The 27,807-nt window shown below is 40.5% G+C and overlaps 2 protein-coding genes across 5 annotated transcripts in view; both read right to left on the bottom strand.

The window, feature by feature from the left end:
* The window catches only part of LOC117574839 (hemicentin-2), a 137,859-nt gene that overhangs the window by 56,614 nt on the left and 53,438 nt on the right, over positions 1–27,807 (bottom strand). The window lies entirely within an intron of this gene.
* On the bottom strand, positions 751–24,628 carry LOC117574842 (uncharacterized). The gene is given in 5 exon segments (XM_052008140.1): positions 751–971; positions 1,048–1,213; positions 1,272–1,319; positions 1,321–1,401; positions 24,446–24,628. Coding segments are annotated over 5 exon segments (699 nt in total).

Genomic DNA, 27,807 nt, shown 5'->3' with positions numbered 1-27,807 from the left:
TTTTGACATTTGAACTTAGTTTTGGAAATAGCATTTAAATGGACAATTAAACATGGAAGCCTAGTCACAACATATTGCACATATCATTCGATTCCTTATTTCTATTTCACTATTTATGCTCATCCTATTGGTTGCGTTACTTGAATGCAGGGTATAGAAATAGTGCCAAAACGCTTGGAAGTTTGAAGAAGCAGACGAAATTATGCAAAGTCAGCAGCGGACATTGACATGCAAGCATGTGTGTGTGTGAAACTGTGTGTGAGTGTCTGTGTGTGTAAAAAGTGTGATTCAATTTGCAGTTTTGACATAACAGCCAGACACACACACAGACACACACACAGACACAGTTACAGAGAAGCAAACTAACCCACACACACAGAGATAGACGTAGACGTAGAGTAAAGTCAAATTGCCATATTTCATCTATGACTTTTATGACTTTTTCTTTTATTTTGAGTGCTCTCTCTCACACACACACACACATACCAACTCCCCCTTACAGGGCCACGCCCACGTTGCTGTTTTTTGCGCCAGTGCAACGAATTTATATGCATGCAGAACTTTATGAACTTTTAGACATTTCATTTACACGTATCGCCTTTTGGCTGCTCTCGACTCAACTCACAAATATCCTTTGAGGTGAGTTCGCGCTCACGCTTGTGCAATTCGTGTATTCGTGTATGCACCTTGCCACAACCCAATTTAACTCCGCTTCCCCTCCCTTACCCAACCATCTCCCACACTCCTTCCTCAGTACGATATATTCGCTTCAATATCGTCCACGCAGTGCGTGAAATACTCTTTTGCCATTTGGCAGTCGCTGCTGTCGTGCTTGTAGAACTCCTTGGGGCATTTCTGCATTGCGTGGATGCGCACACAGATGGTCACGTCCAGGGCAAAGGAGTTACAGTCATCCGTGATGAATTCAATATCCGGCAGCTGCATCTTAAAGAGCTTGCCATGCTGTGCTCCTGCAAAAATAGGCATGCGGCTTTAACGCTTTTCACATTCATTTCGCGCTATTCTGCCAATCGAAAGTTCGCTCACGAAATACGCTGCATTTGGTAAAGGCATCGACCAAAAAGGGCACGGATATCGCTTGTGGCGACGGCATTGTGTTCTCCAAGTTGAGCCTGACGTTGCCAATGTCCAGATGAAAAGGCGGATCGATTTCAGTGTAGCCAGAGCTGATGTAGTTGCATTCCTCTACGCACTAAGAGCAGTAAGTAACAAATTTCAATTTCCTAATTACTTTGAAGTGAAGCGCTCACCATATTGATGGCATAATGCTCGACAAATGTGAAGCGACGATTTTTTGGGCAAATTCAGACTTTTGCGACATTCTGCATAGCCTTTGTCGAGACTGGGAAATGTGAGACGACAGCAACTGACAGCCAAACTCTGTTCAAACAAGTAAGAAAGCTACAGTCGAGTGTGCTCGACTGTGAGATACCCGCTAACCATTTTTAATAAAGGCAAAATATTGCGGTATCATTTTCAAAATATACCGAAAATACCAAAAAATACTAAAAAAATATACCAAATGGTAGGTTTGGTATATCGATATAGTACACCATTCAAAATATACCATAAACGGCACAATGTGCCAGATTGTCGGCCAAAGCAACTCAGACCCCTAGTAAGTAGGCGTTTTTGCCCATACAAAAGTATTTCTTTAATAACTTCCACAATTTTTGTCTGATCGCAATCAAATTTTCAGGAATCATAACTACTACAGTAATTATTGTATATACCAAAATTCGTAGCTCTAGCTTTAAAATTACACTTGTTATTCGATTTTTTTGATTTTCGGGGGCGGAAGTGGGCGTGGCAAAAATTTGAAACAAATTTGATCTGCGTGCAAACATAACAAATGCTGTCGAAAAAAAATGATAGCTCTATCTCTTATAGTCTCTGAGATCTAGGTGTTCATACGGACGGACGGACAGACGGACAGACACACAGACACACAGACACACAGACGGACAGACGGACATGGCTATATCGTCTCGGCTGTTGACGCTGAGCAAGAATATATATACTTTATAGGGTCGGAGATGCCTCCTTCTACCTGTTACATACATTTCCTGCCGGCACAAAGTTATAATACCCTTCTACCCTATGGGTAGCGGGTATAAAAATGTACTTTCAAGTTTTTGCTGTCTCTTTTGAGTTGACATTTTGCTTACTGTGGCCTTGAGTCGCATCTTTTTACAGTCCCGCTCGCAATTGGCGAACAAACAAAGTAATAACTGAGAATAAATCTGAAATGCTATTCATGAATATCCTTTTATAATTAGCTAATTTACTCACAAGTGTTAGCAGAGTGACTGAAAGTGATTGCAGCATGTTCAACTCGAGACTGGTGAAACAATTTTTGATGTTTAATTGAATTAATCGAACATGACAGCAAATGAGGCACATTTCATGGCTACTGCACGCACTTTTCATTTGACTTTTGGGCCAATTAAAATAAATGAAATCATCAGAGTGGCCAATTAGCGTACGTGGCATTTCCATTCGACTGCTTAATGGACAGACAGGGAGACAGTTTGTAGTCTGGAGAGGGGAACATTTTAATTGGCAGCAGAAACAAAAATAAATTGAACTATTCACAAATAGACGCGCAAGGTAATTTATGAGTGTTTCGATCAAACAAACACTTGGGAAGCAGACGAAGTGCAGGCAGGACCTTCAATGAGCCTTGCGCCTGATTAATAATGCTGGCACGCAAACAACACGTATACGACGGGAGAGACCCCTTCAAGGTCATAAGCCAGCAGAGAGTCAAGAGTCGTTCGTCCACCCATTGGAGCAGTCAAGTGGCCAAGTTAATAAATTGTTTGGCGTTGTTAACTAAATTTTGATTACCAGAAGCAACAGCAACAGTAACGGGGCAACATTAAGGACTGCGCTCCATCAATGGAAAGGGCTTCTTCCTTCTGGGGAGCAACAACACTTTTTCTTGATTTATTGATATGCTAATTGAGTGTTTGCACGTTGGCCTTTTTTAATAGCGACTTTGACTTCGGCTCAGTCTCCTTTTTTCACTCACTCTGTGAGTGTGTGTGTGTGTGTGTGTCGGGTCGAAATTATGAGCCATGGCACGCAATTTGCATGGCAAGTGTTGTTCAAATTAATTGTAAATGGTTGTAATTTGCTCTGCGGTGTTGCCAATGCCGTTGCTGCTGCTGCTGCCGTTGCCGTTGCCATTGCCATTGCCAATGTTCGCTTTTCGCGTTTACAGTTTAATTGCAGCTTACACGAGCTGCCGCCCACGTCTGTTCTCAGTGGGGAAAATCGGCCTTGGGGTCACAGCAGAGCCTTGGGAGAGGGAGTCCGGCTTTGTCCAACTGCTTTAATTAATTTATGGCCATGTCTGGCGCGACTGCCGCGCCAGTTGTTGGTTGGTAAACGCCCGTCATTTTGGACTTTGAGCGTGTTTAACGTGACGTATGAGTGATTTATGCTGATGGAGTGTGCAAACACGTTAAGCGCTAGCCTTTCGCAACAGTTTAACTGTCAATTATCAATTGTCACTTGACGCTCATGCAAAGCTTATCAAGATGTGTCTTTTCATTTCATTTGACATTAATGGCCAAATATTTGTTTACAATTTGATAGATATTAAATCGCATTGTTCACAGTTAAAGACAACTTTCAAACTATTGAATTTACCTCTAAATCTCTATTGAATCAGTTTAGCATTAATTGACTGCTTGCTTCCTATCAATAGTCGGAGTCTATCGCACAACATGTTATCACCATGGCAACAAATCCCATTTTGGCGCCATTCCCCTATGAGATTTATTCACGCTGCTCTCAAACTCTGCCGAATGCCTACACACACTCAAGTGTTTGCAAATCGGCTTAGACGGTGTAATATGCTGTTATAGAAGTAAAGCGAATCTATTCGTGGAGAAATTCCTCGACTCATCGCAAAGTAAAACGCACATTTGATTGCAGCTTTCTTTTTCCACAGCTGGAGACACACACACACACATATCGAATACATCATGGGACACATAGACCCACATATAAATCTGTGCTAGATGTTGTTGTTGCCACTGTTTGGGGGATTCGCCTGCATAATTACTTAAATACAAGTGGGAATTATTCGGCTTGAGTTGGATTTTTATGCCTCGTTGCCTAGTTTATGGCTCCTTGTTCTTGTTGTTGTTGTTGTTGCTGCTGCTGGAGGCGTGGCCAAGCTCGTTTTTAATGAAATTATTCGTTATTACGTATAGGTAGCTCCAGCGTCTGCCCAACAGCTTACACATATCCGGCCGCCGCAGGAACTTGCGCCAGAGACGCCGTTAGTTTTGCACGCAATTTAATTATATTTCCAACTTCATGTATCTGTGTGTGTGTGTGAGTTAGTGTGGGTGTCTGTGTACTGACTGCCGAAATTAGTAGGAAATTGTTAATGCGATAACAGAGTTTTTGGGGTGTGAGAGTGTGCGACGCTTCGATCGGTTGCTTGGCAGCCATATGGATAAAAAAAGGCAATAAGTATGAGCTGTGTGACTTTTTGATGCTCTGCAAACAGGGCTTAAGGAAGTTTTTATATTTTGGAATATATATTTAATTTAAGATGCATTAGCTTCAAGCAAACAATTGAAAATAGTTATAGAAGTGTTTAATCAATTAATTACTCTTAATATCAAGCGATTGCAGGGTATGTGGAGTGCTTACATAAGTTCAATCCGGCAATAAAGTTTCAGTACGCCCAACTGATTTAAGGATGCTGTAAGCCTTCACAACGAGTGCATGCTTAAGCAGGGAATTCATTAAGCATTAAAGAGAGTGAGTGGCAGAGCAGAAGCAGCAGCAAGAGCAACCAGTTGCCAGTCGCTAGAAGTAAAAGCAGTTGCAGTTAAAGAAATTCATTTGCCACATGCCACATTAATCGTGGCATGGCCAGCTGATGCGTTGGCTTCCCCTTCCGAGCTGAGCTCTCTTCTCCACCAAGTGAGAAAATGCATTGAAGACGCATTTGCGGTAAACGTTGGGGCATGTGCATCGACAAGGAGGGTGGCAACTTGCGAGGTTAGTTTGGGGCGTGTGGCTGCAACTAAATTAAAGATGCAACTCACGCTGCTGCAACTGCTGAGTACGTTGAGTGTACGCTGTACGCTGAGCTGTCGGCTTTTGCCACACATAAATCAGTTTTAAATGCGTATAAATAAATTGTAGCTGGTTACTGCCTCAGGTGGGTGGTGCCACTGCCCATTGCCAGCGAGACCGCAAAGAGTTCATTTTCTAGGGCAACTACAGCATAGATTACTTTCAGTCGCAGTGCAAACTGTGCATAATATAAAGTAACATTATTGAAAAGTGGTAACGACTGAAAGATTTAAGAAATTACGAATTTAAGCAACTATTTGCGTTTAATTTAAAAATAATATCTTATCAGCTTATAAGACTCGTTCACTAAAAAAAAAATTTTAAGACTAGAGTTTCAATTTTTAACACAGGCTATAGTTTTTACGATTCCTAAAAATTTGGTTGCGATCGGATGAAAATTTTAGTTATATATATAAGAAATATTTTCGTATGGCAAAAAACCCTACTTGCTATGGGTCCTAGTTGCTTTGGCAAAAAATCTGGTATATTTTGCACTCTATTACTACATTAAAGTATCAAATATAGCCTTCAGTATATTATTAGTAGTTTTACGTTATTAAAATATGGTATATTTAAAATTAATACCGTACTGTTTTGTTTTTTTTTTTTTAATGGGTAGCGTGCGTCTTACAGTTGAGCACACTCGATTGTAGCTTTCTTACTTGTTAATTTTGCAACTGCATAATAATGATCTATTATTTTGTACTATATACTTAAATCTAAAATTAAAACATCATTTACAGTGATAGTTCTACCAACTCTTCCAAAATTAATTGGTTTATATGTGAGTAGATGCATGCGCTTGGGTGTGTGTGTGTGCCTCAACACACAGCTAAGCACACAAAACATGCTCGCAGCGTAATCCGTTGTCTTCGTTTTGACAATTTATGCCAACGTGCCAAAGGCGCACCGCCGGGAACTCTTGCATATCCTTCGGCATGCGCCCGAAGAGAAAGAGGAAAGTGGTAGAGAGGGCTTGAAGGAAGCTGGCAGCATGTGTCGCCATGTTTGTCTTGTGTTTGTTTTCATGGCAGCAGCGAGTGCGCGTGTGGCCTTGTTATTTATTCAAGCGCGGGGGACCAAAACGGTTTATTCTTCTTAAAAATGCGCTGCTCTACTCTCAGCCCCAGACCCTTCCCGTCGACCCTTTCTCACTATTCGCTGTCTGTTGTTTCCATCTTATTTTAGCTACTACAGATACTTGACTGCGTTTAATCAAAGGATTTTCACATTAAATTTAACTAATTTACTTAGCTTTTATTTGATTTTTCTCGCTGCTTCGCGTGCCCTGCGCTCTTTTGGTTATGTTATTATTGGAATTTCATAGTCCAATTTTGTGCCTAAATTAAATTTTAATTACGCGCTTTTGACTCACAGTCTACGTGCACAAGCATATCGTTAGCCTTTTGCCCTAATTGGCAGTGGGCGGAAATGCGCGGGGGTGTGTGTGGGTGTATGTGTGTGTGTGACCTTTGACAACATTTATGGCGGATCGCGATATTAATTTTTATCTATTCACACCCTGAACAGCTAAACACATGCAATGAGCCGGATTTGGGGCCAAAGGCAATCCCAAAATGAAAATTGTTGCATACTTTTTGGCGCCGCATAAAATATAAATATTTATTAAAGCCACACACCGAAAAGTTTTACTTTCGTTTTTAGCCCCTCACAAAAAAAATCCGTTGTCGGAAATTGTTGTGCCAAGCAGACTTCCCGCACACACATCCACACTCACACTCCAACACACACACACACATATTGTATATTCAACCATAGCTGTATTTTGTGCATTTTTGACTTTCTTTGTGGTTTTGTACGTCCGCGTGTCTCGTCTGCCACCGCTGAGCCACAAAGATAAGCTTGACACAGAAAGACACACCACACAAACATATAGCACAACTCAACAGACACACACACATGTTCTGTTTCAAAAGTAGAGGAAAAAAATACAGTCGAAAACAACAGACATAACAACAGGAAAGAATATTTAAATGCCAAATGCCGCAGGCGAAACACTCTTTTTGATATTGCAGTTAATCCACAAAAACCAATAAGAAATACAATAACTAACCATAGATGTTTGTGATATGATTATAGAGTATTAAAGCATGGAAAAAATTAAATTAAATTTTTATTTACTAACAAATGAAATAAAATAGTTACAAATAAATTGCAAACAAAACTACAATGTGAAGAATTGCATTGGAAGAGTAAAAAATCAGGACAGATTAAATTAAAATAGTCTAATGCATATTGGAAACAATGTTTATAATACATTTGAAGAGTATAAAATTGGACAAAATGAATATAAATTGAATTGAATGTGAACTACAATGCTCATAATACAATCGATGTACTCAAAGACAGTGTATAAAATCGGAACGGCAGCAACTAGATATGAAAGTTTTAGCATTTGTTGTGGTTGCAGTTCGTGATGTTTTGCTTTAGCCCAAAAGTGAGTCAGGGTTGGGGAAATTGAGGCTTAACGTAAGCCTTCATGAACTTTGAAATTAATATAATTTACAGCGAGAAATTCATGATATTTTAGGTAATTAATTTTGTATAGAAGCCCTTAAAACTATGCCACAACACAGAGCAACTACTCACATGCAAGCGGCAATTAGCAGTTATGCCAGGTATGCTAACTCTATGATGTGTCTGACCTCGTGAGTGCAGCTGGCAAATGTTTTAATTTAATTCATTTGCCCTCTTCGACATTGTTTTCTCATTAGCTTGCTCTGACATTTAATCAACGTTATATTGAATTAAACAAATTTGTTTCTAAATTGAAATTCACATACCACCCACACAAACCCCCCAAAACGAATTAGGCCAACTGGCGTCGCTCGTCGCCTCTCATCAGGTGGCATGCAGCAGGATCGCATGTTTTGCTCTGACAGTCGGTTTGTTTGCCACCAGCTGCAGTGGCAACATATTTGACTATTTGGACAGCAACTGCGTCTATTGACAAGTGAGTTACGAGAACTGCGCAAATTGAAACTTTAAAGTGTCACCAGGAGAGTCCAGCTCCGAAAGTTTGTTCACTTTTAATCGGGGTCATCAGCGATAGGAAAATATTTGACAACTGATGCATACACATGAAACTCATAAGTTCAATGAACTGCACTGAAAAATATATGCTCAATAAATATTCGTAAGTATTTCATGCAGTTCTCTTTTTTTTAACCATTTGTTGATATATTTTAAAATATCCTGTAAAAAAAATCACTGCTTTTCAGCAGCTTGTATGTATATTTTATATTTGCTCTACTTAATAGAATCTGCCTTAAAAAAGCATAAAAAATGTTTATTTATCAAAATAGATTTTTTTGAAAGAGTCAATATAGATTTTAAATTATAAGATACTTGCTTGTCGTCCATTGCTCTCTATAAAACATACATGTGGTTTTATTTTTGTATTTTTTTTTTTTTTTTGGTACTTCTGACAGTTGCGTATTTGCAATTTCAAGCGCTGCGACAAACTGTCACTCTTTATTACAGCAGCTACCTTTCAGCTGATCTGCATATTTTTAAATGTCAGCTGCACTTCATCACAAATAATCATATACATACGAATGCAAGATAAAATGTATTTAAAGGGAGTGCACAACAAATGATGAAATAAAGAAAAAACACTTTAAATCCAATAATAAAAAAAGATAATTTAAAAAGAAACAGATAAAAAAAATACAAAATAATACTTTTCAATAACAAAAAAAAAAAAAACTAACTCCTTCTCTCCCTATAATATGGATGCAAAACAATATACTCATATGTTGTTAGATTGTGGATAAGTAAAAGTCTTCTAGAATGTCACTACTGCTAGATAAAATATTTATTTTATTCATGTAATCATTATAAATATTTGACTTTCCATCAATTTCATTAAACCCTGCACAAAAATATTGCTAGGTATGCATACGTAAATTTCATAAAATGTGCGGAAAATGCAAATTTTCGTTTTTTTTAACTGGCAACTAATGAATTTTCGATGCAATGACACTTGTTACACATGGCAAAAAGCCATTTGCAGTCATCAGAGAGTTCTGAAAGCAACGTGTGTGTTGCATGTAACAATTTGTGTGTGTGTGTGTGTGTGTGCGTGTGTGTATTTCTAAAGTGCCGCTGACAGTGACAAGCGCGGCGGGAAGTGAAATGTAATCAATATGCGAGTTCTATGTGGTGTTTGCAACAACTGTCATGCGAATTGCGAGCGAAGACGCAAAAGAGATGTCAATTTAACTAAATTGACAACAAAACAATTTCGTGAGGCAAAACATGCCACCAAGTGTGGCAGTGTGCTCATTGCGTGTGCCAGCTGCAGCAGTAATGCCTGCTGCATGGCTTGAAATTACATGCCACTGATAATAATGCAAGGTAAAATGTAAAAGTTGGCTTCATTTCAACAATGTTGGCTTGCAACTCAATTCAGTCTCAACGCCTTGCCCCGACCACGCCTACTCTTGCCACAACATGTGTCGCCCTGACAGAAGAAAGCTAAAAAACGAGGAAGAAGAAAGGGCTGCAGCAATATAAAATTTTACGAGTCGTTTACACAAATAGCAACACTGTTGCCAATAAACACAAAGAGCGGTAGAAAAGGACAGGAGAGGAGAGAGTGTGGATGAGGCACAGTAGCAGAGTAGCATAGCTGCCCCTATCAAAGGTCGTGGCAACAACAGCAGCAGTTGCGTTTGCCCCCATGAGACTCCCCTTTGTTGCTCCTCTGCGTGTATTTTTTTTCTTCTACTGTTCGTTTCGTTTGCAATTTTTATATTGTTGCAAAATGTTTTCGTTTCAACGCTCTTATATTTATTTTGTGCGCACACAAAAAAGTTGTTTGTAGCCTTTTTTCCAGCCACCATTCTCCCTCCCCCTCCATCCCCCTTCGTGCTGCAAAGCTAGCATCAAAACTGGCCAAACAGCCGCTGCCATTGTTAGCTGGAAGGCGGGAGGAGTCATCATCGCTTTATTGAGTATCCCGCCCGAACATGACTATAAGCGTGGGAGTGGGAGAGTGTGAGAGTGTGTTCCTCTGTTGTGTTTGCCAAAATAATGGATTTTTATGCACATTTTATTTGGCTGGCAACGGCTGCAAACAGCAAAATGATTGCAAAAAAATTCGGAAATGCAAAGAAAATTGAAGTGAAAACAATAGATTTATTTGCTTGTATGTGTGTGTGACAGGAAACACGAATGAAAGCAAGTGCAGTTTCATGTTGATTGGAAACTTGGAACAATTAAAAATTACGCATACGCCGTATCGTACCGTGCAGTCGCCGCAGCGATGCGAGAACAATGTTAGATGAAGTGGCTGTGTTTAGTGCCTAAATGGGTCACTTCACAATTTAAAGAGCTGGCTAGTCAGAGGTCCTGGCAAATATTTGCAATTTACACTGGCAAATAGAAAATTTCCAACCTGGCCACCTTCTGCTTACATGAATAAGTTGGCAGAGAGAATTGACTTTGATCAGAGAGCGAAAGAGGGAATTGAGTTATCAGGCAACAAGGAAAAACAAATTTGATTTCCAATATCGAAATCACCTTTTATTATCAAAGACAAGTTATAAAATAATATTTTATGGCTGCTGCTTTTAGTTTACTACAATGCAGTGAGCGAGTTCATGTGCTGATAAGGACATCAGCAGAAGCAGCAACAGCAGCAGCCATCTAACTACGAACTGCAAATGGCCGCAGAGCACATAAAAGTCAGACCGTAAACACACACGCAGCAGGACAACTAAGGACATGTGTAGTATAGTTTTCGGCACAGAACGACAGCGCGTTCACCTAGTTTACCTCATCTTTCCACCTGCTTTCGCAGTCTGTTTAAAAGTTGCCTTGGGCTGAAGGCAGAACTACTCAACTCCTTGACTGTATTTGTTTTCATTTCTTTTTTGCTCATCGTGCTTTCATTTGCGCGTCTTCTCTTTTGGCTTTTCGAGCGGTACTTATTGTCGTTGTTGTTGCTGTTGTTGCTGGCTCGTTTAGCACAATTTTTATATGCATTTTTGTGTCACATTTAGTTGTTGTCGTTATTTTTATGATTTTTATTTTCCCGACATTTTTAGTGTGTGGACTTCTGTCTTAGTGTCTCTATCTTTACCTCCCATCTCTCTACAAACTCTCTCCCACTCGCTGTGTCATTTTGTCACATAGTTTTTATGTTTTATTTAGCTAAAGTCGACTTGGCATTGGATGACGTGTCCTGCTCCTTTAGCTCTGCATTTTATGTGCGCGCCTTTAACTTTAGCCAGCTCTACTTTGTGGCCGTTATCCTTGTTCATATTTTATGAGTTTTCATTTGCCGCACAAATGGAGTAGCGTTCATTGGTTACTTGTTAGCTGACAATATCCTTGCAGCAGGATCCTCTCTGGTCGTCCCTTAATTACTTATCGCTTGGCACAGCCATTGTCAATTTTTAAACGTTCGCAGTTTTGTTTCGCATTTGACACTTAACTGCTTTTTATTAGCCGCCCCCTCGCTCACATTTGTCATTGTTCCTTTGATGGTATTGTTGTTCTTTAATGCGCCTGGGCTGTGGCCCGTTAGTTCAGCTTTGTTGCGTCTTGTCATAAAATTATTTATGTCTTTTTGCGTAAAATGTTTTAAATGGAAGTACAGCAGCTTACGAAATGGGGTTGGCTATTTATTTAGCTAATTAAATGTTCATTTCAATTGATTGCCTCAACTTAAAATAGTGGCACTGATTGCCAACGAGCAGCTCCACCTCCTACCACCAAAAGCATACATATATCTACTATACGCTAGAGTAGGAAACTTGGGTGGTTGGCTGGCAGAGGACAAGGCAAGACATGGCAAGGACAAGCACTTGGACAAGACAGTGCGAGAGGCAATCGTGCACTCGAAACGTAAGTTGGCAGCAGGACGAGGCAAGGACACGATGTTGTGCTGTATTTAAAAGGATTATGCACTTGTGTTCGACTTGAGGCTACAGCAAATGCATTGTAAGCAGCCGCGTTGTAAGCTGTGATAAATTGCCCCTCAACTCGAAAACAATTGAACAGACACCGTGCAACACACACTCGTACTTAAGTCCAGAGCTGGTTGCCATGATACACGCTAAGCTACACACACATGCAGGGCAGGGCAAGCGTACAGCTGCCGTTAGCGAAAAACAATTGCAGTAGGAAAAAGTTTTATTGAAAAACATTTTAAATGTGTTTGCCTTGCATCGTTGTTGTTGTTATTGTTGTTGTTGTTGTAGTAACTGCGACATCTTGTTGTAGCACTTGAAATCGCAGTGGCCAGCCCCTTAAGTCCTCAGTATCAGCCAGAAAGTTGTAACATTATTCATCGACCTGCCACACACATATCTGCAAAGTCTGTGCTATATATGTATACATATATATAATATAATATAATATCTGTATGTAAATACTATATATTCAATTTCGATTTCAAATTGAATTTTGTTATTGCAAGCAGCTGTACGTTACACGTTGCATGTGGCACGTTCAATTTTCATATCATTGCATTTCATTTTGTTTTGATTTGATTTCCCATTTTTGTGCTGACCTTTGCCCTTTGGTCAGCAAATGCTGCAATATTAATAAAATTAATTTTTGCATTTACTGCAAAACATTTGATTTATTTACGCTCTCAATTTTATTCATAAATTACTATTTTATGCCTCAGCAGCAGCTCAGTCTAAGCGTTCAGGTCATAAATTTAAATTATTTATACGCTTATCAAGACTTGTCCTCCCTCTTCCATGCTCTGTGTCTCTTCTGAGCTTGACAGAAAATTTGTAGGCCCAATCAAATACTAATCAACATGCATTTGCAGGCTCAACAAGTCTGCATTGTCCTCAACTAGATTGTTGTGACAAAAGCTTGAGTCTTTGGCTGGGTGAAAGGCAATCTAATAATATTTTTGTTTTGTTTGACAACTGCGAGTATTCTGCATTATGTAGCTTCATTTATTTCTCGAAAATACAATTAAAATCAAGGAGTACTTTCATGTTTTGTAGATGCTACCTCACTTGCCATCTATCACGACACAGGGTAGCTTGGTTCAAGTCTCATGTGCAGCAAATTTTCGCAAAAGTTGCCAGTTTTTGGCCAACTGTCTGTGTCTGTATTGTGGCCAATGGAACTGGTCACAGTTTTGTGTGTATTTCGGTTTTTCACTGGTCAGCGGGCGGGTGAAAGTGAAGTGGATGAGGGGTTTTTTCTCGGGCATTCCTGGGGCCTCTGGGCATGGCATTTGGTCAACTGTGTGTGGCTTTGGAGTGGCTACCAGGAATCGGAAAAGCCAAACGAAGTTCCTTTGGGTTTGCTGTTGCTTTTTCGTTTCGGTGTCGAGAGTGTCACATTTGCTGTTGCTGTTGCATTTATTGTTTTGATTTCAGTTTGTTGTCTTCTTTTCTTAGCTGCTGCCGTTGCTGTGCTTTTGTCCCTTTATGCTGAATTGAAATCACAACAATGCTAAGGGAGTGACCCTTAAGTGCTCAGCTCGACTCGCTTTGCCACTCAACTCCTGCAGGAAATTACAGGAAACAATATAAAAGAACCGGGCCAACAGGCGTTAGCCCAAAGATGGCACTCTGGAAAAGTTCTCTGACCAAGCTATTGTGATCATTCTTCAATAGCTCGGCTAACAAGTCAGAAATTTGTGTACTAAATTCAAATGAATGTTGATGTTTAAGCGAAGAGTTGCACTAGCTAAATATTAGGAATATTTTTGGGGTTCTCAAATGATAGCGAATTCGATGAAGGAGTCTGCTCTTTTAAGTGCACTTTTCTGTCGAACTCTTGAGGCTTGACTTTAAACTGTGCAGCGAGCAAAACACTGAAATTTACTTACTTAACTGAGGCGAGATACAACCAAGATTCCAACTGCAGATATAGCTCACTTTACGGTTAGCATTTGGGAACAGGAACCTGCATTCACCTGCTGCAACTTCTGTGTGAGTAATTGTGTGGCACAAAAGAGGCGAAAAAAAGAGAGAGTGAAAGAGAGAAGCGTATGCAAAAGTAAACTAAATAAGCGAGCAGACACAACCGAGGTAGCGGGGCGTACACTGAAATCCTTTTTAAATAGCTTCAACGCAAATGAGTTTATGCACATCACACATACGCCGAGTGGGCAGCCACAGGAACAGACAGACAGACGGACGGAGCATAGGGAGCGCTAGAGGGTGAAATGGGTGCCGGGTACTGCGTTGTTGGTCAGCAAAAGTCCATTTGCCAAGCGATAAATAAGCAACAACTGGACTAAGAGGACTCTGGCATAAAGGACAGACTGAGAGATGGGAAGACAGACGGTGAGTCAGTCTGCAGTTCGCAGCTCGCAGCCATAGCCAAAGTCATGGAGTCAATGAATGAAGTGAAATTACTTAATGGCACCAAATTGTACTTTGCTTAATTACTTGGCCACTAACATAGTAACCCCCCTCGCTCCTCCCTCCCCCCATCACCGTTCTCACGCTCAATCCCCATCTCTCACCACACACCACATGTCATTTATATGTGCGCTCACTGGCAGGAGGCAAAAGGAGTCGTGGGTGCCGTAAAAACAACGTTACGTATACGTCGCTCTTAGCGCTCGTAAACATAACTGTGTGTGCGTGTGTGCGCAGTGTATGTGTGTGCGGATGTATGTGTGAGCTACCTTCTTTATGGCTTGTTTCTTTTGAGCTTTGCGTTTTGTGTGTGCCTTCACTTCCGCTCCACATTCTCATCCCTGGCTGTTCTTGTTGTTGAAGCCGTTTTGCCTGTTTGGCTGTGCGCTCGACTTGCTTTCTGGTTTTGGTTTCGTTGCGTTTCGTTTGCTTTTTTCGGCTTTGGCTTATTCGGGTTTTTGGGGTTTTTCTGCCACGCGACGAGACGCGACGCGACGTCTTCTTGGGCGCTTAAATAATCTCGCTCCCCACCTTCGCTTTTAATTTACGTCGCGTATACGCAATATATGACATTTTAAATTGTTTATGTCTTTCGAAACGGGCGCCAAAGGCCAGCACGCACGATAAAGACAACAATAGCCAAGCTCGGGATTATTACATTCCCCTTTTGCTCTCTGCTTCTTGACTATTGTCTAAATGGTCGACACATTCCCCACTTGGCTAATAGAATATAGCACAAGTGAGTGCTTATGTGTGTGTGTGGTTTTTAGTTAATTGTTGAGAGCATTGTTGTATTGCTGATTGATGCGCTTGGGCGTTGATTTGCTTAGGGCTTTTGAGCCGGGGCCAACAACTTTTCGAGTTAAGCGGCTTTTGGCCTAACATATTTGCAAAATTTGTTGTTGATGTTATTGTTGTTGTTGCTGCAAACGGTCAGCTGATCGACGCTTCCTCCCCCGCCGCAAATATGCCCTGAGCCTATGTGCAAATATTTGTTTATTTAACTCTCAGTTTCGAGGGAGGAGAACGGGGAAGGAATCATTGGCCTAGGGTTTGCGCTTTCAGCTGAACGCACACACGCTGGGCACTGTCCGGGGTTTTAGGTGTTGTTTGCACATGCTTTGTTATACGCAGTGTAAACACTTATAAGTGGGTGTGGCAACGCCCACTTGTCACTGTTCTGCGTGTGTGTGTGTGTGCGTGCGAGAGAGCGAGAGGAAGGGAGAGCATTGAAAATATTTTAATAATCATGCAGTGCATTAACTTTTGGCTGCCTCAGTGTGCGTGCTCTTCTGCACATGTGTAATTGCATAATAACAATACACTCGTGTAGCCATTAGACAAACACCGAGTGCGAGTGGGAGAGCTAGATGTAGAGCAGGACGGAGCTGCTTGCATTTGGCAGTTGTATTTGTGTGTTGTTGGTAAATTATTTAGGCTTCCTGTCCATTGTGCCATTTTATTAGTATTCGAAATTTAGGTTAATTAAAAACTTATTTGGGGCTTGCGTTCGAATTGCCTGTGCAGCTGACACACACACACACACACACATTCACACACAATCTCATTACATACATCTAATGGCATACACGCCAGCCCAGAGCTGCCTCATTTATGTGCTTGTGTGCGGAAAATGTTGCAATTGCAATCGATTTTGCATTCGCTCGCAATATTTATAACCGTATATATTGGCATAGCTATCGTGCCAGCAGCAATGTGTCCTGCGCGTGTGTTGTGTGTTTATGTATCATTGGCCCTTATCGAAAGTAATTAATATGAATTCATTACTTAAGGGCTGCCAATGGCGAATGCGACCAATTTGACGCTGCCAACATCCACAGACCACTTGAAGGCGTCAGCTATGCGAGGGCGGCAAGAAGGTGACTTAAGTTGAGAGGAGTAACTATGTAAATTTAAGGTAAATTTCACAAAAAAGGCATAGGACTTAGAAAATATATAAAGGTTTAAGCATGCACTACAATTGCTTTCATCTCAGGCATTTTCTAATTGCAATAATTCTTAAAGTTTGAATTTCAAATTTCAATTTGTAACAAGTCTTGCATCTAAAATTCCTTCTACTTTATCTACGAGCTTAATTGCAATGCACTTTACACAAACTACCCTCGCAGCGAGGATAAATGGCAACTGTCTCACTTCATTGCCCCCAGAATGTATCCATTGGACATCTGTACTGTTGTGTAGAAAGCATTGACAAATGCAAATGCGCTTGCACTATGATAATATTTTCCAGCAAATATCACAAATCGGCAATAGCAAAGTAAACGGCTAACAAATATTTATAGCATTCGACGCGAAGCGAAGAGCTGCTGCAATATTTATTACAAGTTGCATGCAGCAAAAGGGCAATAGCAACAGCAACAGCAACAATGGCTGCCAGGCGTCGTTGCCAGAGTAGCTAGAGAAAAAGGCCAAAAGCCTGAGCCAGTGGCAAGTAGAAAGACACAGAAGAGTAAAGAGTAAGAAGGGAGGGACAAGCGAAGCGACGAGGAAAATAATAGAACAACAGCAGCTGCCATAGTCTATTGCCATTCAAGGATTCCATAGCTCGGCTTGGATAAAGCAAGCAAAGGAGCGCTAGCTAGGCAGTCCGGCAGGCAGCTCTTGGCAACCCGTCCGTCCCACCCTTCAAAAAAGCAAAGGCATTCGCAGTGGAAATCATTTAAATAAAAGTCAATGTCATGCCATGTAGAAAAGACAGCGAATAAATAGTCATGACTCGAGGAAAAGAGTGAGTGAGAAGCGTGGAGAGGAGTAAATGTCTGTCTGAGAAATATGGGGCGTATGTGTAATATGCTCGACAGGCGGCAAATGTTGAAAAACGAAGAAACGTAGCGAAAACTTGATGCGCCTTATAAATGCCACAAGCGCTAAGCCTGCCACAACAATAGCAACACCAACTCAACTAGAAGCAAATCTCGGCAGCTTGAGCACATTTAATTTGGCATCCAAAATGAGCTACGCTGACAGATGGCAGTCTTCTGGCAGGTGTAGGCTTCAGCTTTGGCTTCCACTTCCACTTTGCTTTCGTCCTCGTCCTCGTTTTCGTCTTTGTTGTTCGGCCCAGCGCCTTAATGTATTTTCGTTTTATGGGCTCATTAAATAACGCTTTATTGCCGTTAAAATAAAATATTATGTGATAAAAATGCCGAAACGATGGCAAAGACTTGCAAAGTCCTCAGTCAGCGACTCATTCGAGTGGCAAGAATTACATTTTAAATGCGCTAATAAAAGCAAGCATCACGTCAACAGTGCTCTTCTATACTATAAGTCATTCTGAATGCATGTGGCATGCAATTGCAGGTGCTTCTCATTAAGGATGCCGCATCCCATTCTATTTAGTTTCTCTCTTTCCTGCTGACCATTAAGAACTCAAAGAAATATGCAAGTGCCTCTCAAATATCTACAAATTTGTGAAACTGACGCAAAAGCCCATTAAAAGTTTATTATATTCACGAAAGCAACGGGTATCCCAAATAAGTTGTAAAATCGGCTTATAAAGGAAAACGCAATATGGTTTGGAATCTTGACCAGCGGCCATAAAAGTTGTTTACCTCAAAGATGATTTTTACGAGAACATGTATATTTCATTAGATAAATGTTCACTAAGTTTTAAACATTTTTATTTATGAACACTTCAATAAATATTGTGAGTCCATATAAAGTTGAATACTTAAATAATTGCTATGGCTCTTATTATCGAAAAGAAAACCAATCAAAAAGACTAAAAGTATAAATAAATATTATCTAAACTTATCACTCTGAAATATTAGTATATCAACATTAATAGCAATGCAATATCATTCTTTAGTTCACTTCTAAGTTGCCTTACAATAACATAAAGTAGAGTGACTCGTATTCAACGTATACTTTATATCCTTTTCCTCTGGCATTTCAACAGGCTTCCCTGGGACTCAACTCGACTGGCAAATTGTACGCTTCAGTCCGTTTAATTTATTTGAATGTTGCTTCAGCTTTTTGTCTATTTCATTTTGTTTGCTGTTGTTTCTTTTGTTTTTTTAATTATTGCATTTTTGCCGTGGCGAACATTTTGTATCTGCCGTAGGGCTATTTTTTGGGCTTGTCACATTTGAATAAAATGAATGAATAGAAAACGAGAAGTAGAACCAGAAGCAGGGGCATGGCAGGGGCTTAGGTGTAACTCCTAACAAGGGTCGCTGTTTGGAAGCGGCGCTGCACTTTGCCAGCAGAAAATGTCAGCCCAACTAATCGGATTAGTGTGTCACTAGTTTTTACAGACATGTGCGTGGATGTATGTGTATGTGTGTGTTGTGTCTGTGTGACGAATGGCTCTATGGCATACGGCGGCTGAGTACGGCGTTCGTTAGCCCAAGTGACCTCCATTCGAGACTCGGGCTTCCAGTCTGGGATTCAGTGGGCAGCGGCACGTTTTAGTGTAATTAAAAAGATATGCATGCATGTATATAGCATACATACACATACATCCGACAGCAGGATCTGTGTCTGCCCCAGACAGGCGAACATCTCCCTCTATCACACTCTGCCATGCAAATGCTACAAATGTGAACGACACTAAATCTGTGTCACTTGCCTTAAATTTGGAATATCAATTGAAAATTTAAGAGCATTTCACAGGTGAATCCAACTCACATATCCGCAGGACATGCGATGTCAGCGTGACACGGAGACATCCTGTGGCTTGTCATTTCAAAGTGAAAGAGCATAATTTTGACATATGCGATTACAACGGGAAGCACAACAAATACGACAACAAACTGCACAAATAGCACCGAAAGAGCACAACACGTAGAATACGCAGGATTCAGCAACCAGACCATAAAATACAGCTCCATACGGAAGGATAATGAATGAATGATGATTCACGCACAGCTACCCTGGAAATATTATATGCTATATTGCAGAGCACAACTGATGCTACCCGGTTGACAACATTATATGACTACAGAGTATGCAAAATGAAACAATAAAGCAACGAGCAATAAAACTAGAAACCGCGTCAAGCCAAAGCAGCAGCAAAAGCACATCAATCAACGCCGGGGATTGGAAAGGAATGAAGAGGAAAGGCAAGGGATATGGTGACTGAAGCAAAAGCAAAGTAACGTCACGTTGCAAGGATAAACGTATTGTGTGAAAGAAAGTGTTGTGTGTTTAGCTGTGCCAACCAACCAGTTATTGTTATTGTAGTTGTAGTTGTATTTGTAGTTGTAGCTGTATCTGTAGTTGTTTGCAGTTGTTTCATGCCGCTCTGGCGACCACAAAATACCTACTAGTCACGAACCCGGATGGTGGATAGGTGGTTTGGTGGTTGGCAGTCGGTAGAGGAGGGGGTTGACTGGGATGAGGTTACAGTCAGTCAGTTATAGCAACGGACGTACAGCAACTACATGAACATAAATATAAAATATCTAAGCGACACTTCTCTCTCTGAGCTCTCCTCTGTGTGCGTGTGTTTGTGACCCAACAAGATTAAAAGTGCTGTCGGGGGCAAAAACAAACCCACAGCAAAAAGAAGAAGAAAAAAAAAACAAAGTCATAGAACTTTCTATGTGGATGTGTTGTCAGTCACAAAAACAACAACTAAAATGCGCCACTCCGCAAAGTTTGGCCCAAACAATTAAAGGTGGCAATTTCATTTAGACAGTTTTGCTGGCCCTTTTAAGTATGCTATACAATTTGCAAAGTTGTAAAAAATAAACTAAATGAACTAAACTAAAACGACTAGCAGATATCCTTTACTCACTTTAAGACGGAATTAACTAAGCAACTAAATGCTATATACTATATATTCAAATGTGCGTTTTCGCTTTCACATAAAATGAAATGTATCTACAGCTCGTAAATGAGACTCTACATAATAAATTAAATGGCTTTGGTTGCTATCCGGGCTCTAAGCTTATGAAATGACTAGACGGTTAGACGAAAGGATGCTAAGAGTATCAAGAAAATTCATTTAGCCCAGCTTTTGAGCAAATTTTGTTTAGAGTCTTCTGATTTTTATTTATTTATTTTTTGCCAAGTTGACACATGTCGAGCACTGAAAGTCTTCTCCATTTCATTTAAAATTTAATTTTAAATAAATGGAAATGGCAAGTAATATATTTTTTAAGCTTGCTTCAACGCGAATTTTTGAGTTAGTGAATTTATAGCCTGAGTTACGTAAATTGCATTGACAAATTTTATTTAAATTTGTTAAGAAAATATGTATATTTATTTAAGACGAGATAAAAACTGTTTTTAAAATAAACTCAAATACATTTTTTCGACCCAATTGAATTTAAAACGGGTTAAAGAAAAGTTTTTTGCCATTAAAAAAAGAATATAATCAAAAGAAAAAAATAAACCGTCCCTATTTTTCACAATACTTAAATGACAATACGTCACTTTATTAAATTATTATGTTGTAAATTTCAGTGACTTTTAAGCAACATAAAATATATTCTTTCTCTTTAGAGAATAATTCTGTATTAACTCAAAATTAGTTAAAAAAAACAGTGATAAGCACTGTAACTATTATTTTTTTTATTATTGTTTTAAATTTGACACATTTTAAGCTCAATGAAATTCCTTATAAGCATTGAATGAAAATATACATGTAAGTTTTTTCTCATTAACTATTTGTGACTAATCAGTGCTCAACTACCAAAGAATACAGCGTGTTATGTGCCTGATAACTCTGCCGGCAACACCAACTAGTTTATTTATATAGATGTATTGTTGATCTGTCTGTATTGCTGTGTGTGCGTGATATATGGCTGATTAAGTGGGGAAAAGGTGCTACAAAGCTGTCTCAATCTCTCTCGATGCCAGCGAGTGGCGCCAGCAAACTATGGACCAATCCATGTGTGTGAAGTTGTGAAGGGGGGAACCCAAAGGAGAAGGAAACCAAATGAATCTCAACAAGAACAACACAATAGGCGAAACAGGATATACACTGAGTGTAAGGACAGCATAAATAAATAAGCATGTATGCAGGCACATTATGTACACTTCTCTCTCTCTCTCAGTATGTGTGACTGAGTGTGTGTATTATTTTATGGCTCATGGTAATTACAGGTGTCGCTATAATAAATTACCTTTGAATTTACTGTTTGTCGTTCTCATCGTTGTTGTCGTCGTTGTTGTTGTTGTTGCTGTTGTTATCGCTGTCGTTGTCATCGTCGCTGTAGTTGTGTGTTCGTTGTCTTGTCACTAGTGTCAAGGGGAGGGTGGAGAGAGGGAGAGAGCAGGTCAGGCTCGCAGGATAACTCGTTGCCCGGCGGCAGCTGCTTGGGCTGCTGCTGCTGTTGCTGGCAGCTCGCATGTTCTGCCATTGATAAGCTTTATTAAAAAGGATAATGAGCCTGTGGCCGTAAGCGACTCTATATAGTATATGCATGTGTGTGTGTAATGCGGTTTTGTAGTGCGTAAGTGTGTGCGTGTGTCTGCCATGTACATGTGTCCATTATAAGTTTCGTTGTTGTTTACGAGTTGTTGGCGCTTATTGTTGTCCCTGATGTTGTTTGCTGTTGCTGCTGTGTTCGTACTGCTGTAGTTGTTAATAGTTATGAGTTAATGGTTTTTTGTTTGCTTTCATGTTTGTTTGCCGTTTTTGCCCCCATTATTATTTTTGGATTATTATGATTACTTTTGTTCCGGCATATATAATCAAATTAACTCTATGCGTGGTTTGCTGGCTAACAACGAAAATCAACAACTATTTTTGGGTTTTTGTTTTGCTTTTTGTTTGGTTCGTTTTTTTATTTTTTTGTTTTTTTTTTTACACTTGACCATAATGTAAATCTCGCCTCTGATGAGGGTCGTGTCTCTCGTTTCTCTTGTAGCAGGTGGCCGACGTCTCCTTCTGCTTGCTCCTCTCAGCAGTTTGTCGAGAACTTTTTTGCCAAACGACTTTTTGATGTTGTTGATTAAGTTTTGATTAGCTGCTACTGCTGTTTGTTTGCTCTGTCGATTCGTATGGACACATCGAAACACAAACACAACATTCAATGGACAAATACACATAAAAAAAAACTTCTTAAATCGTTGCAGAAACAGCTGCTACACAGATACCTCACTCCCTCATATTTCGCTTCTCTCCCATTTAGCTCAACAGCCAATTCCCTAGAGAAACAGAAACATTGCAACGCGAAACGATTTATCGACTTTGCTGAAATGCAGAAATTATATTCTGTATATATTTGCGTAGTGAGTCGCCCAGTCCCTATTCTACTTCTTTTCCTTCTGTTTAACGAGCAGGATTGCCAACTTTTATGGTACACTTAGATATATTTACGATAATGTTTGAAAATATTTGATATCATATGGCCGAAGATTCATTTTAATTTATAGGTATACACTATGCACTTACTATGCGCAAAATGTTGCCATACAATATATTTGCTCTTAATTTACACTCAAAATAAAACTATAAAAAAACAGCTTAAATATTTTTAGCGTTTGGCTGAATGGTCAGCACTGTTCCCAGTGGTTCTGGTTCTGGTGGCTCTGCTTCAAGCTCGACTGCATTTTGCCAATTTGATGCGCAGTATAAGCTGATGCTGCCCAGGAACGGGAAGCGCATAAAAATAATTCGTTATGTGAGTCGCAGCATTTCCCTTGTGTGTTTCTCACACAGACTTCTATTTGCTTTTGACTTGGATCTCTCTTTCTCACTCTGTGTGGTGAAATGTGTGAATTTTTTGCAATTTAAATGGTTTCTTCAGCGACTGTTTGTCAGCTGATTGAGATGCAGCGTATACACACTAGAGATTTGACTTGGCGTTTAACAATGTCCACTTTGATGCCCCAATTGTCACGAGTCGTCATCCTGAGGGTGACACATGTTAAGTATACGTCATGTTATTGAATGCGTTGAACTGTTTTCGCGCTTGTTTTGTACTTGCAGCCAATGGCACCATACCTTCAGGCAACCAAATAAAATGCCGCAGCCATAACAAGCAGTCCACGTGTAAGCAATCGCAATAGCTCTCTCGTTTTTTCATTCAGTCGTTCTCTTAAGACTGTGTGTGTGCGGCTTGCATTTCGCTCGGCTGCCACTTGAAGCTAAGCAGGAAACGGAAATTACTTTGCAAACACTTTGCACCACCTTTTGCCAGTAAGTCGCGTGGCAAGCGTGGCGTATACGTAACTTCAATGCTGCAAAAGTCAAGTGAAGTCAAGTTTGCTTCGCTTTCTGCCATCCTTTTTGCGTAATTTTCTTATGCCATTCTGGCCATTTAGTCCCTGGCCGCCGCTGCCGCCGTCGTCGTTGCCGTATCCTTTTATGGTCATAAGCAATGTGAAATATGAATTGCGGTTACTTGAAATCTGCGCAGCAAGCGACCAACGTCAAGCCATCGCCATTGGCTAACCACACCAAACGTTTTTGCCTTCTCCTCCTTGGCTGGCTACTTCAAAACACACACACACGCACACACACACTCAGCACACGCAAAGGAACACAACAAAAAGGTAACAACTAAAGCATCAACTGCATTTAACTTTGTTGTTGTTATTGTGCCGTGTGTTTGCCTGCTCGTTGTGGCACATTGCCATTTTATGGCTAAATCCACTTTAGCTGCGAGCAAGAAATGATGTGTGTTAGTAAGTGTATATCTGTGTATATATGTTTTTGTAAATGCTGCTGCTGCTGCTGTTGCTGCCTTTGCCCAAGTCCATTGCCTGCGTCGCCTTATTGAAAGTTGTTGTAAGTGAAATTATGGCCCAAAAAGGCTGCTGGTTCTTGGCCTGACTGCTGCTGCTACTGCTGCTGGTGTTGTGTGTCCTGTGACTCACATGTGCCCGTAGCTCTGTTGTTGCTTTGCTTTGCTTTGCTCTGGCTGTGGGTCTGGGTTAAAATTACCTTTAAATTGAAAATTATTGTATGTGCGCGCACTCAACTTCATGCAACTCCATCGCCTCGTCTCTCCGCACCTTAGTCAAAGTACTAAAAACATAAATTTCTGTGGTTTCTGCTCAAAATTGCGGTAGATGCGATCCTCGGCCTGCCTTCTGGCATATGGCAATTGGCGATGGTTGAATTTCTGCCTGTGCCTGTGAAGTCGGAGTGGTGGTGGTGACGTTGACGATGGCGATGGCGATTGCGGATGGTGGATGGCGGGTGGCGGCATCGCGGTTGCTTGTGGCTTAAAACGCTGTCGAGCTTTGAATTACTTTTTCAATTTGAGGCTCTTGAGACCGCAAGAGCGCGGCAGGTAAATGAATTAATGTGCGGCAAGTGGCGTGCGAATGTAAAGCAACTTCTAGAGGGTTCAATTTGTATTCATAAACGCGGCGCATTTGTTATTTTATTAATTTGTTTTGTTTGCTTTTAGCCTATATTTGGTTAAGCCCAAATAAAAAACTCACCCAAAAATAGCAATCTGGCGTTGGCGTTGACGTTATATAAAACACCACGTATACGTAATTTTTTTCAATTCGACAGAGTATTGGGTTTAAAAGGAAGGCAAATTTCATTAAATTTCAGCAAAAGAAATCAAGAATTTAAATTTACTTGTAACCTTGACCCTTAAGACGTAAAGACAATTGCGTAATTCAATTCCATTCGACATCAAAAACATATAAGTCTGTTAGCTGGGCGTATACGTAATTTGATTTTCTTAGAAAGCGCTTTATAATGTAATGTCTTTGACATTTGCAAATTTAACAAAATATCATTCCATAAATAAAATCTGTATTAGATTTCAATCCTCTGCATTAAACAATCCACTTAGCGCCAATGGTGCGTATACGTAATTGTGTTAAGTCTAACTGAAATCAACAGGGCGTTTGCGCCACTTCAATTTACACCACATTGTTAGACCAATTGAAGGTATTCTCAGTTGCCAAATAAATTGGAAAATGCAAGCAGTCTATTCTCACTTGCCTCTGTTCATGCTTTTCCCCTCATCTTCCTTTCCTTCCTAAATGCGTTGGTTTACGCTCCACTTTCGTTGATCAACAAATGTTTGTGTTGTGTCAATTTTGAATAGGCTTTTAAAATGATTAAATTTCATTTCATAAATATTTTACAGTCCAACAGAGAAGCAGAGAGAAAGAAGTGCTAGCTGACTTGCAAGGATATCAATTTCACTTCGATTTCTATTGTCCTGCAATGACAACAAATCGACTGTGTGGGTGTGTGTCTGTATCTGTCTCTGTGTGTGTGTGTGTGTGTGTGGGCCAATTTTAAAGCTGGCTGTTACGTGCAGCACGCCCACTATCAGGGCGTACGCCCTTTGGCCATAATTCTTGTTCTCTTGTCACTCTGTCGCTGGCCGCTTGTGCAAATGTGTCTCATGGAGACCTTCGCCTCAAGAGGTTCTTGGGTTCAACAATTTTGAACTTGTCTATGTGTTCCTCGTCCTCTCTCTCTCTCTCTCTCTCCGCTTGTGTTTGTGTGTGTGTTCTAGTTACTATTTGGCACGCGTTTGTCGTTGCTGCAAATTGTCGTGCCCCGGCCCAAACTGTCGGCATTGTGGCTTGTTTGTTTGCCTGGCGGGCTCGTAAATAAATCATTTGATAACTTGACGCTGCCTTTGCAATCGACAACAACACACACACGCGCTCTTACTCATACTCAAACTCATTTTGCAAAGCCAATATATCGAGTCGCCGCCGCCGCCGCGTCCGTCGCTGTGCGGTTTCTGTGCTCGCCATTGGTCAAGGACTCACCTAAGCGGCAGAACTTCAGGAGCTGTCGCTGTCCACTGTTACAAGATTTTGTGATTTATATGCCTTTGCTTTGACGTGACCCATCGGCCAGGCGCTTATCGATTTTGGCCAGGCTAACGAATGAACGAACGAATGAACGAGATACACTCGCATGTCGGCCACTTTGTTGTTTTGGCTTTATCTGCGCGCCATCCAACCGCAACGCAAACTTTTGGCCAAGCCAAATGGCGTCGTTAATTTTTACTGTCTGCCTCTCGCTCGCTAACGCAACCGAACGAAACCAAAACCAAACCAAACCACACCAGAATAGAACAGAAGAGAACGGAACGGAACAGAACTGAGCTGAGTAGAAAAGAGCAGTTCATCCTGACAGTGAACCCAACCATGCAGCCAAATAGTCAAACAGCAAGGCAAAAGTTATAGCCATCTGCAGTTTCAATTATCTAGTTGCGAGCCAGGGAGACAAACACTTTCATGTGGCCAACCGATCTTTCGACTGCTGCAAAAACTCTTTGGCCAACTATTTGTGTTGCGTTGAAGTTCGCATAGCTGAAATACCCGAAATTGATTTCCTTTGTCATGTCAGCAACTCGTATAGCTGACACTTCCACTTCCACTTCCCTTTCGCCCTTTAAGGCTATGCAAATCAGCTCATTTAAGGTCGAAGGCAGACTCGAGAGTAAAGTTGAAGTAAAGCCTTTTCAATTACCAAAACTGTGGCCAAAACTTTTCGGCCATGACCAAGCAGATGGGCTATAAAGCTTAGCCTTGTTGCTCCATAAAAGAGTCGAAAGTTTCAATCAATTGGCCCGCCGTAGCATCGGAAAACATCAGCTCACAACATGGTCTTTTACTTAGTTCTTCTTCGTCTCAGCAGAAGAAGAAACTCTGCCTCTATTTGCTATGCTGCTCCTTTCGACCTATATAAATAAGTCGTAGGTATAGCTTGGGAGCTAAGCGCTCTGTCTGCTGTCATAACTGGTTCGCGAAGAGGTTCAGAGGCACTCTTTAAGGATTTACTGTCAAACTCAATTTGTGACTGCCATGTGTGCTCCCTTCTACGCTATGTATGTTTGTGTGTGTGTTGAAGCAATCTGCTATTAATAGCATTTTCCAGCAGTGCAATACACTGAGCTGGGCAAGTGTGCGAGCAGCTCTGTGCTCGTAAGTCGCCCAGCATCTACCAGATTGTGTATGGCTCTTAAGAATCAACTTAAATGCTTCACATGACATGCACTCTCTCTTTCTCTCTCTCTCTCTCTCTCTCCCACTCTTCGTTTCCCCTTTTTGCCATCTGGTAAAACCCTTCAAGTCCTGACGAGCACAGTTCGAGTAGAACTAGCAAAAAAAAAATGAGAGAAAAAACTAAAAACCAGAATTCTTTTATACTCGTCACTTTAATGAGCAAGTTTTTATACGCTGCCGAAGTACTAATAAAGAAAAAATATTACTCATTTAATTTGTTTGCACTTACGAGGTATATTCAAGATAGAATAATATATTATAATGTTATAATCTTTATAGCACAGCTACGACACTTATTAGTATATTTTATTTATTGGGAAATTTAAATTTAAGTAATATTGTTGATGTTGTCATTTTCCTTAAATAAGCTATAGAATTCTGAAAGTAATTA

Source organism: Drosophila albomicans, chromosome 2R (assembly GCF_009650485.2).
Source record: "Drosophila albomicans strain 15112-1751.03 chromosome 2R, ASM965048v2, whole genome shotgun sequence".
Lineage (NCBI taxonomy): Eukaryota > Metazoa > Arthropoda > Insecta > Diptera > Drosophilidae > Drosophila > Drosophila albomicans.
The sequence above is the reverse complement of the archived record's forward strand: the minus strand, read 5'-3'. Positions and strand labels throughout refer to the sequence as shown.